We start from the raw sequence: 15523 nt of genomic DNA, 5'->3' as shown, positions 1-15523 counted from the left end.
CAGGGGTGGGAAGAGGAATGAGTCTCCCATGGGCTCCATTTTTTTAGGCCAATTCTGAATCCAAAGACCATAAGGTTCCCTCTTTTGGGAAGAGATGTTGGGGAAGTCCAGCTCCAGAGCTGTGAGCCTGGAACATCTGCATCACCAGCCACCATGGTGGGCAGCTGGGAAGCTGAGACCACTGAGCACATGGAGCTGGAGTTCAGACCCAAAGAAATGTAGCTGCGACTCTTGCCCCACACCAGGCTCCAGGGCTGGAACTCCAGTGAGGCCAGGCCCTGGTCCGTCTATGGGCCTTCCTTAGAAACACCAGGGGCAGGAGAAGACTTTCTTGGAAAGCTGCGACTTGTACTTCTATTTGAAGGCCAGTTGTGGGGCTGAGCCCAGTGTGGGGAGACGCATTTCTAGCCGTGCCTGTCTCCACTTCACATACTTGATTAAAGCCAGAGGCTTCAGCTTGGCTCTTTGGGTCTGGTTTTCCACACACAGAGAGGTGCCTTGGAGGCCTGGCCAGGTGCTCAAAGCCTGCCTAGCAGCCGGCCAAAGGCTTTTGGGGAATCTCCCTCAGACTGGGGACCTCTGCATCTCCACCTGTCCCCATCATCCACAGGTGTCCCTCCCCTTGGTTCCTCAGACCTGGGAGTCTCCTGGGTCTGTTCTCTTCTCCTACCCAGGCTAGGAGTCCTGGAGGACAGATGCCAAGTCTCCATCTCTGTGTCACTCACAGCAGCAGGCCTGTCCCTGGAGGAAGGAGAGCAGGGAGGCATCAGAGGCTCCACTACACGGGTTTGCTTACTGGGCTGAGTCTGTGGAGGGGGTTCCAGCCCCCTGCTCCACTGTAAGGGAGTCTGAGGTGCACCAGTGAACCTGGGGTGGAGGGGACAATTCCTCTTGGCACTCAGTAAGGCCACAGCTGCTGCTTCCTGAAAAGGGCGTGTGGGGGGACACACCCCACCCATACACTCATGCTCACACACTGACACAAACACACACACACACCCCCATACACCCACACTCACACACAGACACACCCCACCCATACACTCATGCTCACACACACTGACACACCCATAACCCACACTCACACACAGACACACCCCACCCATACACTCATGCTCACATACTGTACACACACACACCCATACACACACAGACACAGACACACCCCACCCATACACTCATGCTCACATACTGACACAAACACACACACACACACCCATACACCCACACTCACACACAGACACACCCCACCCATACACTCATGCTCACACACTGACACAAACACACACACACACCCACCCACACTCACACACAGACACACCCCACCCATACACTCATGCTCACACACTGACACAAACACACACTCACACACAGACACACCCTACCCATACACTCATGCTCACATACTGACACAAACACACCCACACACACACTCCCATACACCCACACTCACACACTGACAAACACATACTTATACCCACCCACATTTGCACACCTGCATACACACATATAGACCCCTCTACACACTCACACACTCTCACAACCCCACATCTACCCATGCTCACACACATTGACACCCCCCACATACACACCCCTTCACACACTCACACACTCTCACAACCCCACATCTACCCATGCTCACACACATTGACACCCCCCCCCACATACACACACCTTCACATCTACCCATGCTCACACACACACCCCTCACATACACACCCCTTCACACACTCACACACTCTCACAACCCCACATCTACCCATGCTCACACACATTGACACCCCCCACATACACACCCCTTCACACACTCACACACTCTCACAACCCCACATCTACCCATGCTCACACACATTGACACCCCCCCCACATACACACCCCTTCACACACTCACACACTCTCACAACCCTGCATCTACCCATGCTCACACACATTGACACCCCCCCATACACACCCCTTCACACACTCACACACTCTCAAACACACACACACACTCATATACACACACATCCATCATGAACTCCAAAGAAGAGTTACGTGATCCTTTCCCAAGGCTCTGGGGAGAAACTGAACTGTTCAGAGTCCAGGGGAAGGAATTCCCAGTGCTGGGCCCCCAGGCTCGAGCTGGCCCTCACCCCACGGCCCTGCCTTGGCCCCTGAGGCTGTGCCCTGAATGCTCTCCTGCTCCAAATGCTGCCCTCTCCTATTTAACCCATGGTCGTACTCTCCGGAACCCCGTTCCCACCCCCGATTCCCTCCTGAGGATACGAACGGGGTATGTGCTCCTGCAGCCGGAGCTCCAGCTCTCCTTGGGGCTGCCCATGCCAGGGACGCCAGCCGGGCTGGGGCTCAGGGCAACTGCTTTACAAACAATTGAGATAAAATTCACCATTTTAACCATTTTGAGGCATACGATTCGCTGGGTTTTTAAAACTATATTCACAATGCTGTGCAGCCATCACTTCCATCTAATTCCAGAACATTCCCATCCATTAGTTGTAGTTGCTCCTGTTTCCCCACCGTCCAATGCCCCCTGGCAACCACTAATCTACTTTCTATCTTTCTAAATAAGATATCTATCTTTCTAAATAGGATTTGCCTATTCAGGATGTTTCATAGGATGAAATCATACAGTATGTGCCTTTGGTGCCTGGCTTCTTTCACTCAGCGTGTTTTCAAGGCTCATCCATGGGATCGCCTGTCTTGATGCTTCTCTCCTCTTTATGATGGAACTCCCGTCCAGCGTACGGACATGCCACATTTATCATTCATCTGGTGGACACTGGAGTTGTTTCTATCTTTTGGCTACTATGAAATGCTGCTGTGAACATTCGTGTCAAGTTTTTATGTGAACATACGTTTTCAATTCTCTTGAGTACATACTTAGCAGTGGAATTACTGGGTCACATGGCACCTCTAGGTTTAACTGTCAACTGTATTTTCAAAGCAGCTGCACCATTTTCCATTGGCCTGGGGCTTCTTGGGTGGCTCATGGCAGCTTCCCAGTGGCTGGCGGGCCCTGCTCTGCCCTGAGGGTTGTCTGCTCCTGTCATCCTGAAGGATGAGGGACCCACAGAAGAGGGTGCAGCTGGAGCCCCCCACAGCATCCAAGGCTAATGCTGGCTGCTCCTCCCTAATTCCCCAGAAAGTCTGCAGAGAGAGAATTATGGCTGTGCCCTGATAGAGTGTGGTCATGGCTGGGGGAGGCCTGAGTTTACTTTCTGGACTGTTGTCATGAAGCTGCTGTGTGACCTAGGGTGAGTGGGGTAACCTCTCCAGCCTTCCTGTGACATGCCTGGCAGGGAGGGCTGTGAGAGGTCAAGTGCGGCATTCCACTGGCAGGGCTTACACTTCTGGGCACAGCCCATGTGTTGAGGGTGACTGTTATTTATTCTCCCTGCTCCATGGACAGAGCCTTGTGCCTTCCCCTCCTCTGCCAGGGGCGGCCCTCCTCTCTCCCAGGAGTTTGGTGATGGGCTGCTGCGCTTGCCATTGGCTCAGACACCAGGGCCACCAGAAACTGCCTGCAGTGTGAGCTCAGAGCAGCGCCAGCCTCAAGGGTAAGTGAGGATGAAACCCACCCGAGCCCTGCTCACCAGGCTGTGCGTCCACCCAGAGGGCTTTCCCTGCCAGGCCAGTAGCCACACATTTTTCCAGCTCTTAAGTCTAGGGCTTTGTTCCTTTGCACTATAGCACCACTCAGCAAAGAGGAGATAAAAACAAACGGTAGCACCGAGCCCTGTGTGTTCCCTGTTACCCGTCCTCAGATCCCCGTTACCTGAGAACCTGTGTGGGTAGCAGCGTAGAGGTGGCTCAGGTCTCTGCAGAGGTTCCCGCGGATGCATCCATGTGCGTCACCCACGTGTGGACGGGGTCTGCACACACTCGGTCCCGTGTGTAACATAAATAATCACAATGGACTGGGCAGGGACAGGGCCCTCTGCCCTCTGTGCTGAAGTGGGTTTTCTCGTGCTCTCTGTTCAGCCCCAGCTTCAGTGTCCCCTCCTCAGGAAGCCTCCCCCAACAGGTCTGGATCTCCAGGGGGCGCCTTCTCTGATCAGTCCTATGGTAGCCTTTGATATTCTTGTATTGTTACAATCCAATTTCTTATTTGTCCCCTCTGCTGGGCAGTGGGCTCAAGGGCAGAGGCTACCCCTTGTCCATCCATTGACTAGTGCGGGGCCCCTCCTGCTACCACAGCCCTGATACATGCTGGGGATAGCATGGTGGCCTCTTTACATCCTCAGTCCCAGCCTCCTATCTGGGGAGCTCTCAAATACCTGTGGATAAATTAAGGTTCTTAGAAATTAATGGTACGAGTATCAAAACTTCAGAGTGAGATGGGGGGAAGTCATTAAGAGTTAAGGCTCTGGAGCCTTCTTGAGAGACCCCAGCCTCCTGTCCTGCCTTCTTAGCTTTCCCTGCGACGTGTCCACGTACCCTCACTCTACCGCCCCGGCAGAGTTTATCTTCATTCAGGCTATAGCATAGATGACTGACAGCGCTCAAGCTGTTACCCTTGTACATGGCGGCATCGATGGTAATGTTTCAAAGCATGGGCTTTTGATTCAGACAGACCCACACGAGAAGCTACTTAACATCTTTGAACTTCAATGTGTTCACCAGTGTAATAGGGACAACAATCTGGTAGAGTTGTTGTAAAGATTAGATTAGATTGGTTTGCGTTAGATTAGATTAGAGGTCAGTAAAGGTAAGGCCCAGGGCCAGGTACAGCCTGGCAGCTGTCTTGTAGAGGAGGTTGGATTGGAACACAGACACACTCACAGTCTCATCTGCGGCTGATTGTGTGCTTCAGTGTCAGAATCGAATGGTTGTGACCGAGAATGAATGACCCACAGAGCCTAAAATATTTATCTGGCCCTTTACAGAAAAAGTTTAGTAACTCTTGGATTATATAATACAAGTTAATAAATGCTATTTTGCTTTTAGCCAAAAGGGCAAAGCAGCGATGGTGAAATTTGGGGTCCCTGACAGTTCCTGGGTGGGATTGGAGAGGCTCAGGGCTCATAGGAGTATCCGAGAGTTCCTCAGATGCCCTGTGAGGCCACAGTAGCCCCGTGACTTTTTTCCTTTATGGAGATATTGCCAACTTTGATTTTTACAGCAACGTTGTGGGTTAGAGATAAAGGGTGGTTCATCCTCATGTTATAGGAGAGGCGATGGAGGCCAGAGAAGCGAGGGATGGGGCCTGGGATGCCCAGAGAGATAGGATGAGTGGCTCCTGGAACCCAGGCATTCTGCTCTGGGTCAGTTCTCCCCACTCTGCTACTCATTGCTTCAAAGACTTAGCCATGCCCTCGTAGCAGGAAAATGGTTCTTGCCCATGAGTTGACCTGGTATGGAACAATGCCTCATACTGCTTTACTTACAGAGGCAGGGAAAAGGGTGCCCGTGATGGAGCCAGAGGTAGGTGGGGGGTGATGTCACAGTGACAGCCTCTCCTGTGGGTTGGACCTCACTCTCTTCCTGTCTTGGTTCCAGCCTTTGGCCTGGGAGACCTTCCCAACCTGCTGGGCCTGGTAGGGGACCAGCTGGGCGACACAGAGCGGAAGCGGCGGCATGCCAAGCCAGGCAGCTACAGCATCGAGGTGCTGCTGGTGGTGGATGACTCGGTGGTTCGCTTCCATGGCAAGGAGCATGTGCAGAACTACGTCCTCACCCTCATGAATATTGTGAGTGTCCACGTGTCCTGGGACTCGAGGGGAGTGGGGTGGGGTGGGCCCCAGTGCTGATCCAAATGGAAGTTTCTGGGGCCTGGTATTTTTCAGGTGAACTTGGGTGAGTCATTGCTTACTCCTTAGCCCAGCAGGCACGCCCTTGGCAGCCAGGTTCGACGGTATAATGAGCCTGAATTGGCCTGATCCCAGCTGTACATACCTGGGCTGAGGTGACCCACCTGGCCTCCTGCCTGTGGACAGTGGGTTCTGGGCTTGGACACGTTCAGAGTCTGGCTCAGGCGTGGCCTGGAGCCTTGCTTGTGTTGGAGTTGAAGGGACTTCCCTGGGACTCATCATCTGGAAAAAATGCCCAACCCCAGGCTGGGGAGACTGGCCAAGGAGCTGTCAATCTGTAAAGTGGGTCCTGAGGCCCTGACACGGGCCTTGGGTGTGCGCAGACAGGCAAGGACAATCGGGGATGTGGGCAGATTCTAAGACCATGGTGAAGCAGAGAGCCCGTGCCCTCAGCTGCTGCCTGCAGTTGTCCTGCAGAGATACAGGACTCTCGTCACAGAAAACCTAGTTTTTCAAGAAAAATCAGAAATGTAGTTATTTTTAAAAGTGTTTAAAAATTTTATTATGGAAAATTTTAATCCAGATATTTAAGTGAACATTTCCAGTTTTTAAATGTTAAAAGAGAAACCCACTGTGGATGCCAAACAAAACACACTGTAGGCCACAGGTAGCCCCGAGTGAGCATCCCTGGGCTAAAGGGGCAGAGACAATGAAGAGCAAGAGGGAAAGGGGGGTGAAAGCATGGGGCCTTTGTCAGGGTGCCTGTGGCTGTGTGGTTCTGGGAAAAGATGGGGACCTGTCTGGGTGAAGTGAGACCCAAGGTAGAAATAGTGCAGTCAGGGGTCAGATGCTGGGGATGGGGGCCGGATCCTCAGCCCTTCCCTGTGAAGTGCAGTACCGGAGGCAGGTGACCCACTGGGAAAGACCCCAGCTCAGCATAGGATGCTGTGCAGTCCAGGCGGGGAGAAGGTGGGCAGCAGTGTACAAGGGAAAATGCCACATCAACAGGAGGCAGCAGGGCAGGTGCCCTTCACCTCTGAGCCTCTGCAAGGTGACCAGGTTAATGGCTCATCATAAACATTCATCTGGAATACCAGAGCTAAGAAAGAAGATATGTACGTGGTGGGTCCCGAAGAATTTGAGCGAGGCCTCTTTTGAAGGCCAAAGCTTCCAGCCCCTGCATGGGCCCTCACTGGCCTTGATGTTAGGGCCCTCTGCCCCTAGGCCTGTTTGGAGAGGATAAAGAGGTTGGCTAGTTGCATGATCATCCAGACCGACAGATGACTGCAGTATGCCAGGGCTGGGATAGAGTCGCCTTATCCTCAGTCTAACATGGGCAGTGCTGACAGGCTGTGAGGGGTGTGCAATTGATTGTGCTACTGCACTAAGAGGAATATTAGTGAGTCCACCAAGAGCACACAGTCTGACTCGGCCCCTTCCTGTCTTTGTGACTTTGGGGGCGAGTTAAGAACCCTCTGGAGTATCTCCTTCTGCGCTTTGCAAGCAGCATTAACAGTACTTACTACCAGAGGTTTTGGGGAGGATAAAACGAGTGCACGGCATAGAGCATGGCCATGCAGAGCATATGCTGTCGGTGGGCGGTGGTTGGTGATAATACTGTGACCTTCATAAAGTGACTGGTCATGCATTTCTGGGAATGGAACAGTTGATGGGGAGAAATGTCAATCCCACGTCATGTCAGTCCCCCTGGAAACATTGGTAGGGCGTTGCCTGGGTCCATAATCTGGCTGCCCCTTTGATGAGGTGGTCACTAGAGGGACAGCCCCTTAATGTCTCTGTGACCTTGGGCAGGGAACCTGTGTTGCTCATCATAGGATGCAAGTGATGAAAAACCAACTCAATCTAGATTAAGACAAATGTGGTAATTTCTTGGCTCATGGGTCAGACTGGGGGAGGGACAGGTTGGAGCTGGTTGTGAGAGTAATTGGAACTAGAGGAAGTTTTCAGGCTCGCTTCTCTCTCTGTGACATCCTGATTCTCTCTGACCAACTTCTCTACCAGACATTCTGGCCGCTGACAAGACAACGCTGACTCCTATCCCCATCCATGGCTGGAGACAAAAGGAGTTTCCCCTGTGGTTGCCAGGCAAAAATCTCCCAGGGCAGGACTCTGATTGGCCTAACCTGGGTCACATGCCACTCTTTGAAGAGCATCAGTGCTCCAAGGCTGGAGAGGGGTTAGACACAGCCATGGCCGCTGGAGAAATTGTTCTGAGCTGTCCTGGCACCCCAGTTTGTGTCTGCTACAGTTTAGCCCCTTAGAGCCTCTGCTTTTTCATAATAGTGTCTGCTCTTGGGTTTGTGAAGATTTAGTATCCAGGGTATCTAGCACATGCCTCACACATAGTGGGTACTCAAGTAATGTTTTCTGTCATTATTATTGTTACATTGTTTGTTTTTGCGTGTATAAGTTGTTCCTCACCTGAGTTTGGGAAGGTGAGTTCCTTAAAGGCGGGGCTTTGTCTTTTTAGGAATCCCAACAGCACACACAGCACAGGGTCTGAGACCTGAGAGGTGATTGGTAAACGTGGAGGTGAATGGCATCTATGAGAAAAGCAGGGGGCTGGCACCCATTGAGATGGTAGCAGCAGAGAGCAGCAGAGTTCTCTCTGCAATGTCAACATCAACAAAAGAACAGGAGCAGAGATCAGTTCCAATTACAGGAGCCCAGGGAGCAGGTGGGGGGCTAGAAAGTCTGTCCCTGGTCGCCTCTGTGTATGGACACTTCTTCCATCCCAGGAGCTTAGTGTGTGGTTTTGGACAGAAAGAGCAAAGGCTACCACATGGAGTTGTTTGAGAATGAGAGAGGGAGGGGAGGGAGAGGATGCCTGTGAATCTGAACACACCCACCATCCTGGAACACTCGACCACCCACCCAGTGTCCACAAATCACAGGCCCAGCCTGAGGCCACAGCTGGGGACCGACCCCATTAGTGGGAGGCCATGCTGAGAGCCAGGTTTGGCTCCTGGAGCCAGCAGGTGGGGGACAAGAGGAAGGGCAGGAAAGGGGAAAGGGGCAGGGGAGACCTCAGGATGCCCAAGAGTGGTAGGAGCCTGGGTCCTACTGCCCAAAGCTGGGGCTGAAGACCCCAGGACTGTAAGCCAGGCCCTACTGCAGCCCCAGAATCCTTCACTTTGTTAAAAGATAGTTTTCAGGAAAAGGTAAACTCATGACTCTCATAGAGAAATAAAAGGGAACATGTGTTAAAGATTTGACTCTACTCATTAATGAGGGAACCAGGCAGATGTTATAACTCATTCAAAAGAGAACCCAAGGACAGAAACATTATAGATTAGGAATTTTACAATGAATGTGCAAAAGGAGACAAAATTAGTGTTGTGTAGGGTGGGAGGGAAGGCTGTTTAGCCTCTGCCAGAGAAGATGGAACCGCCCGCGTGCAGACAGGAAAGTTGCGTTGCTCTTAGTGACCCATGGTGCTCTCTGCTGTGAGGGCGCTTTCTCTGCGTCTGATTCCGATAAGGGGGAAAGGTGCGCTGCGGCAGTGCCTGCCTTCCACTGAAGTACAAGTTTTTATTCTGTGGTTTGGGGCCTGACCAGGTGTGAGGAGTCTGATGACTTGCCCTACTTAAAAACCTCTGCCCCCATTCCTGGAACCAGCGGAGCGGCAGCATCTCCCAGGCCACAGCCCTGGATTGGACTGGGTTACAGCCCTCACAGCAGTGTGGTGGGATTCCGTCTCTTCCACAGCTCTGTTCTGCCACCTACTCCTCACTTCCAGGATTCTGGCTGGGGTTAGGAGAGTGAGAGTGCTTGGGGCAGTGGCGGGGGTGAGTTGTCTGGGGGGGACCACAAAGCAGTCTTGGGAGATCTGCTCCATTCTTTCTCTCATCTTTCAGAGAAACTCTTTCAGAGGTACCCGGGGGGACCTCCACGAATTCTGTTGCTCGGCTCCTTAACTCTTGGTTGGACTGAGGTGTCGGCAGGTTCTGGGGGGTGGATCAGGTTTGCTAGAGCCCTGTTCCCCAGTTGGCTTGACTGCCAGCTTCAGCTGACATCCATTCATTTGTTCGGAGCTGGGTGCTGTGCTACCTCTGTGCGCCCTCCATGGGGCTAGGTATTGGGTGGGGTGGGGTAGGAGTCAGGGTTCTTGTGGTTACAGGTGACAGACCCAGCTCACACTAGCTGAAACCAAAGAGGGGTCTATTGGCTGGGAGCTGCTGATGTGCCCACAGGTAGAAGCTGCGGGGCAGGAGCCCCAGGGACCACAGGACGAGGGCTTCAGGCTCCTTGGGGCACGGTCTCCTACTCTGCTGGCCCGTGCTTGTCAGTGGAGCCCAGCAGCAGATGGGCTTTCTCCCCATGATGGGAAATGGGAACACCCCAGGTGCTCACACTTAGGACCCAAATGCCAGAAGGCTCTTTCTTGCCCTCCTAGGGAAGACTGACTAGGGTGGGACATGTGGCTATCGCTGTACTAATTGCTGTGTCTAGAAGGTTGGTTTGGGTCTGCTGGGCCACAGCTTGCCGCTGTGTATGGGGGTGAGGTGCAGCAGGACCTGTGCCCAGAAAGCAAGCAGCACAGCAGGCAGACAGGAAGAATGGCTTCCACAGTGGGGAGCACAAAAGGAAGAGAAAACACAGTCCCTGTCCTCTGAGCTTATACTGCTGTGTGTCCGCAGACCACTGCAAAAGATCTAATTGCAAGCCGGGTGCCATGACTCACACCTATAATCCCAGCACTTTGGGAGTCCAAGACAGGAGGATTGCTTGAGGGCAGGAGTTCAAGACCAGCCTGGGCATAGCAAGTCTCCATTTCTATAAAAAATTTAAAAAATTAGCCAGGCAAGGTGGTGCACAACTGTAGTCCCAGCTACTCAGGAGGTTGAGGTGGGAGGATGGCTGGAGCCCAGGAGGTCAAGGCTACAGTGAGCTGTGATTGTGCCACTGCACTCCACCCTGCCAACAGAGTAAGACCCTGTCTCTAGAATTAAAAAAAAAAAAAAAAAAAAAGAATATCATTGTAGAAATTATTAGCATTGTTTTTGAGCAACCACTGGGAGGGAGCCAGACTCTTTGTAGACTCTACCTCATTTACATAAGTCTCCCCATAACCCTACGAGAGGTCTGAGTAGCCTCCATGTCCTTACATAGAAACTGGGGTACAGAGACAGGCTGTAACTTGCTAGTCTCCCATCTGGTAGGCCGCGGGGCTGGGATCTGAGCACCGCTGTGTCCACTCCAGAGCTCAGACTCTTCCCCAGGCCTGGTGCCAGCTGGTGCTGTCCGTGGCTGGTGACCCAGCTGTTATGGCAGAAAAGCGTTTCCCTACACTCTTATGTTCAGTTCTGGAGGGCTTGTGAGTTAAACTGAAAGAGACAGACTGGCAGGAGAAAAGAGTTGATTTGCCAGTTCCTTGTATATAAGGTTACTCTATGATGAGTACCTCAAAGGGGTGGTGAAAACTGAGAGCTTGGCCAGGTGCAGTGGCTCATGCATGTAATCCCAGCACTTTGGGAGGCTGAGGCAGGCGGATCACCTAAGGTCAGGAGTTTGAGACCAGCCTGGCCAACATGTCAAAACCCCCTGTCTACTAAAAATACAAAAATTAGCTGGGTGTGGTGGTGTGTGCCTATAGTTCCAGCTGCTCAGGAGGCTGAGACAGGAGAATTGCTTGAACCCGGGAGGCGGAGGTTGCGGTGAGCCGAGATCAGGCCATTGCACTCCAGCCTGGACCACAGAGGGAGACTGCAGTCTCAAAAAAAAAAAAAAAAAAAAAAAAAAAAAAAAAAAAAAAAAAAGAAAAGAAAAGAAAGAAACAAACAAAACCTGGGGCTTATATTCTTAGCTTAATAGGGAGAGAAAGGGAGAAGGGAGAAAGGTTTCTTTAGGAAAGACAGGTGGGTCTTTAGGAGAACAGACGGGAGATGAAGTCTGTGATGTTTACTTAAGCCGGGTCAAGTGGTATTTCTGTCTTTATGACCATGAAATTCCCTTAAGGGGATTTCCAACAACCTCTTTCCCAGATGCTGCTGCTTTTAAGGGAAGCTGAGAGGGCTTCTTTCTGCATCTGTTGGCTTTCAGATGTCTTCAGCTTACACTGATCTGTATCCTAACGCTGGGGTTCCAAATGGGCCCTCACACAGGCTGGGAAAAGGACCCCCGGAGACGGAGTGCTTGCATGCACGTATGTCCTGAAGGGGCCGTGACCTGTGCCAGCTCCTACGGTCTCTGCTTGGTGAGGGGCTCCACATGCGTGGCTTCTGGGCACTGTGTGCCCTCAGCAAGGCCCCTCCCAGACCCACTGGGTGGCCTGGTCTGAGCCCCTGATAAGGGTTCTAAGAGAGTCAGCTCAAATGACGGGGGTGAGGGTGGAGGGGATGCTCTTTGGGGCTATGAGAAAAACAATGAAACCCACCTCTGAGGTGGAGAGCTGAAGGCAGCGAAGTTTGGAAGGTAGTGGGGAGAGTAGACGGGAGCTTGTTCCCCAGGCAGAATTTAGGAGTTTCCCTCGGAAACCGGAAGAGGTCTTTTGATGGGCTATAAGTCGAGACGTTTCTTTCCATCGAGCAAAGTGTACTTTTGAAACTTGGCATTCCAGGGCTGGCCTGGCCTGAAACGTGGTGCATTCAGAAGGGGCTGGGAAGCCCTCCAATCTGGAGCTATGAGACCACGTGGATGGTGGCAGAAGCGGGTGGGAAGTTCTCTCTGAGCCCTTGATGTTCATGATGTGGAGGCCAGCTGCCTACCTATCCTCCTTCCCTGGTGTTCCCCCGATGTCCCCAGGACTTTACTGTTGGAGGAAGGGAGGTTCAGTGACCCATTCTAATCTTCTTGGCCAAATTAACACGTTCTGACTTTTGACCCTTGACCTCTGACTCATGCATGACTCAAAGCTGTGGCCGGGGAACTTTGTCAGCTTCCACTGAAGACGGGGCCACGAGCGGGCCACGAGGGCCTGCCTTGGAGACTGCTGTTTGGATAGTCTTGTTCCTACCTTCCCTCTCCCCACAGCCTGTCAGAAAGTGGGTGAGGAGAGTAATGATCTTCTCAGAAGTTCTGGAAGGCCGTTAGAGGCTGGGTCTTCTGCTCACTGCTGGGTTGCCCTGTGAATGTGGGAACAGACAGGGCCTGGGATGGGTGAGGGGCACAGTTGAGGCAGAGCTTCCTCTGAGGGGAGCCCAGTTCCTCTTGGGGAGAGAGGCTCACAGCATTGAGATGGACTGTGGCTTAAAGGAGCCGTGACAGTGCAAACCTGCTGCTGCCATCACGGGTATGTGGGCGGTATGGGGTTCAGGCTTCCCCTGAACAGGTGCAGAGGACGGACAGCCAAACTTCCCAGCAAGGGAAGGTGAGCAGATGGGGACCGACAGTCTGCCTCCCTGGGGACCAGCAGCTCATCCTGTCCATTGTGTGGGAGCTTTTATTCGGCTAGGATGCTTGATGCTTGAATACCCTTAGGGGATTTCCATGGGGCCAGTAATAACAGCTTGCCTTTGCATTCCCCTTGGAGCACCTGTCTGCTGTGACCATTTCTGATCCTGATTTCCGGGGCCAGGTCTGGCCCGGCGGGACCAGAGAGAGGAGATCTAGTTCCTGGGATGGATAGTCCCATTGTGCTCTTAACCCAGGGAGGAGGGGGCAGAAGCCATTAGTGAAGCACCCAAAGTTATCTGACGAGGCCCCGGGCACTGCTGTCAGCGGCAGCTGGAGGGACAGTCCGGGTGGCCCTGCCTTCCATGTGTCTTTTGCATTGACCTGGGGAGATGCTGTGGATATTCCTGCAGCTTCAGATGATGTGACCAGGCTCCCCCCTCAACCTTTCCGCACACGCTGCTGGGTGCTGTCATTCTCTGTGCCTGTTTCCCCATCTATACTGGGTCATCTTCCTTAAGACTTCTTCAAGTCTCAGGACTAGAGAACCATTTGAGCACTTTGAAGCATACAGGGGTAGTTGTTTTCAGCATTTAGTGAGCACCGGTTGTGTGCCTTGTATCACAGACAGAGGCTCCCGTCCTAGAAGTTTTGGTCTGACTGCAAAAACAAGCCTTAGTCCTGTGGAATAATCAGGGGACCATGGAGAATGGTACCAGTACCAAGGAGCTTAGAGGGGATACTGTCCCTGTGGGGTTGTGGAGAGAGGAGGGGTGTCTACAGGGGCTCATTGCTGAGCCTGCCTTGAGGGAGAGGGCAATTCGGAGAGAGGAGGGCATGCAGATAGGGTGGCAGATAGCACAGCAGGGTTGTGGGGGCAGGGTTGAGGAAGGAGACCCAGGTGTGTGGTGACAGGTGACAGAAGCCTGCAGAGACCTCCCTGGCACCCAGGTGTGGCGGGATAACTGGGGAGGCAGCAGCGTGGACTGTGGCGTAAAGAAGAGGCATGAGAACAGCTCCCCATGGTGGCATCCAAGGTGGATCTGCCCATTCCCAGGGCCCTCTCCTGGCCCAGGGGTGATGGACCAGTTCTCTGGGGCGAGGACCCCTTTGGACATGGGGAGATGGGGGAACCTCCTAGGGCCTGGAGCTGGAGCACAGGGAGGGTGAGAAGAGAGACAGAGAGGCCCTTTCATCATTTCCTCCCAGCCAGGTTGTAGCCAGAAGCTTCCAGTCTCTGTTTCCTGTAGGAACCCTCTTGGCAGCCACCCTGTCTGGATGATAGGTGCCTGATCCACCTCCACCCCCTGCCCGGCTCCACCTGACTGACAATACATAGATGCTGGGGTGGTTGCCGGGACAACACTGGCTAGCAGCTCTGCCAATGGTAGGGTCCTACCAGCTCTGACCTGCCTCAGAGCCCGTTTCTGAGCCTGGGGCCTGCTCAGATGGACTGTGTAGAAGAGCTCGCTTCCCCTTTTAGACCTGGGAGGTTTTGGCGCAGTTGGCTGTCAGATCAGGGCCTTGGCGGCCTCAGCCTGGAAGGGTGGCATTTTGTTTACCCTTGACAAGCGTTACACATCCATCATAAAGGCTGGTTTGGAACACCACAAAAACTGCTTTCCTGCTGATGGAGAGTATGGCTTTGCCAGACATTCTCCTTCTGGGTAGATGAATCTCTAAGGAGCTTATTCTCCTTGACACTGGAAGCAGACAATCCTCTTCTTCCCTCTCTTTTTGGTCTTTTTCTCTTCTCTTATGTCTGTTCCCCAAAACTGCTTTTGCTAAAAGTAAAAAAACTCATTCACTGTAAAGCAGTAGTTCTTTTTAAAGTTTATTTTATTTATTATATTTAAAAGTTATTTTATTTTATTTTTTGAGATGGAGTCTCACTCTGTTGCCCAGGCTGGAGTGCAGTGGTGCAATCTCGGCTGACTGCAACTTTCGTCTCCTGGGTTCAAGCAATTCTCCTGCCTCAGCCTCCCGAGTAGCTGGGATTACAGGCATGCCACCACACCCAGGTAATTTTTGTATTTTTAGTAGTGATGGGGAGTCGCTACGTTGGCCAGGCTGGTCTCGAACACCTGACCTCAAGTGATCTGCTCACCTCAGCCTCCCAAAGTGCTGGGATTACAGGTGTGAGCCAAGGTGCCCAGCCCTTTTTTTTTTTTTTTTTCTTTTAAAGACAGGGTCTTGCTTTGTTACCCAGGCTGAAGCACAGTGGTGCAGTCATGGCTCACTGCAGCCTCAACCTACTGGGCTTAAGGGATCCTCCTGACTCAGCCTCCCAAGCACCACAGGTGCATGCCACCATGCTTGGCTAATTTTCTTTTTTTTTTTTTTTTTTTTTTTAATTTTTAGTAGAGACAGGGTCTTACTATATTACCCAGGCTGGTCTTGAACTCCTGGCCTCAAGCAAT

The 15523-nt window shown here is 52.4% G+C and overlaps 1 protein-coding gene across 2 annotated transcripts in view; it reads left to right on the top strand.

Annotated features, from left to right (window-relative positions):
* ADAMTS14 (ADAM metallopeptidase with thrombospondin type 1 motif 14) overlaps positions 1–15523 on the top strand; it is an 88532-nt gene that overhangs the window by 29392 nt on the left and 43617 nt on the right. For both annotated transcript variants that reach the window (XM_050803596.1, XM_050803595.1), the window contains exon 4: positions 5500–5690. In XM_050803596.1, coding sequence (XP_050659553.1) covers positions 5500–5690 — 191 coding nt within the window. The remainder of the gene's footprint in view (positions 1–5499; positions 5691–15523) is intronic.

Source organism: Macaca thibetana, chromosome 9 (genome assembly GCF_024542745.1).
Source record: "Macaca thibetana thibetana isolate TM-01 chromosome 9, ASM2454274v1, whole genome shotgun sequence".
Classification (NCBI taxonomy): Eukaryota; Metazoa; Chordata; class Mammalia; order Primates; family Cercopithecidae; genus Macaca; species Macaca thibetana.
This window is presented reverse-complemented; position numbering and strand designations above follow the sequence as displayed.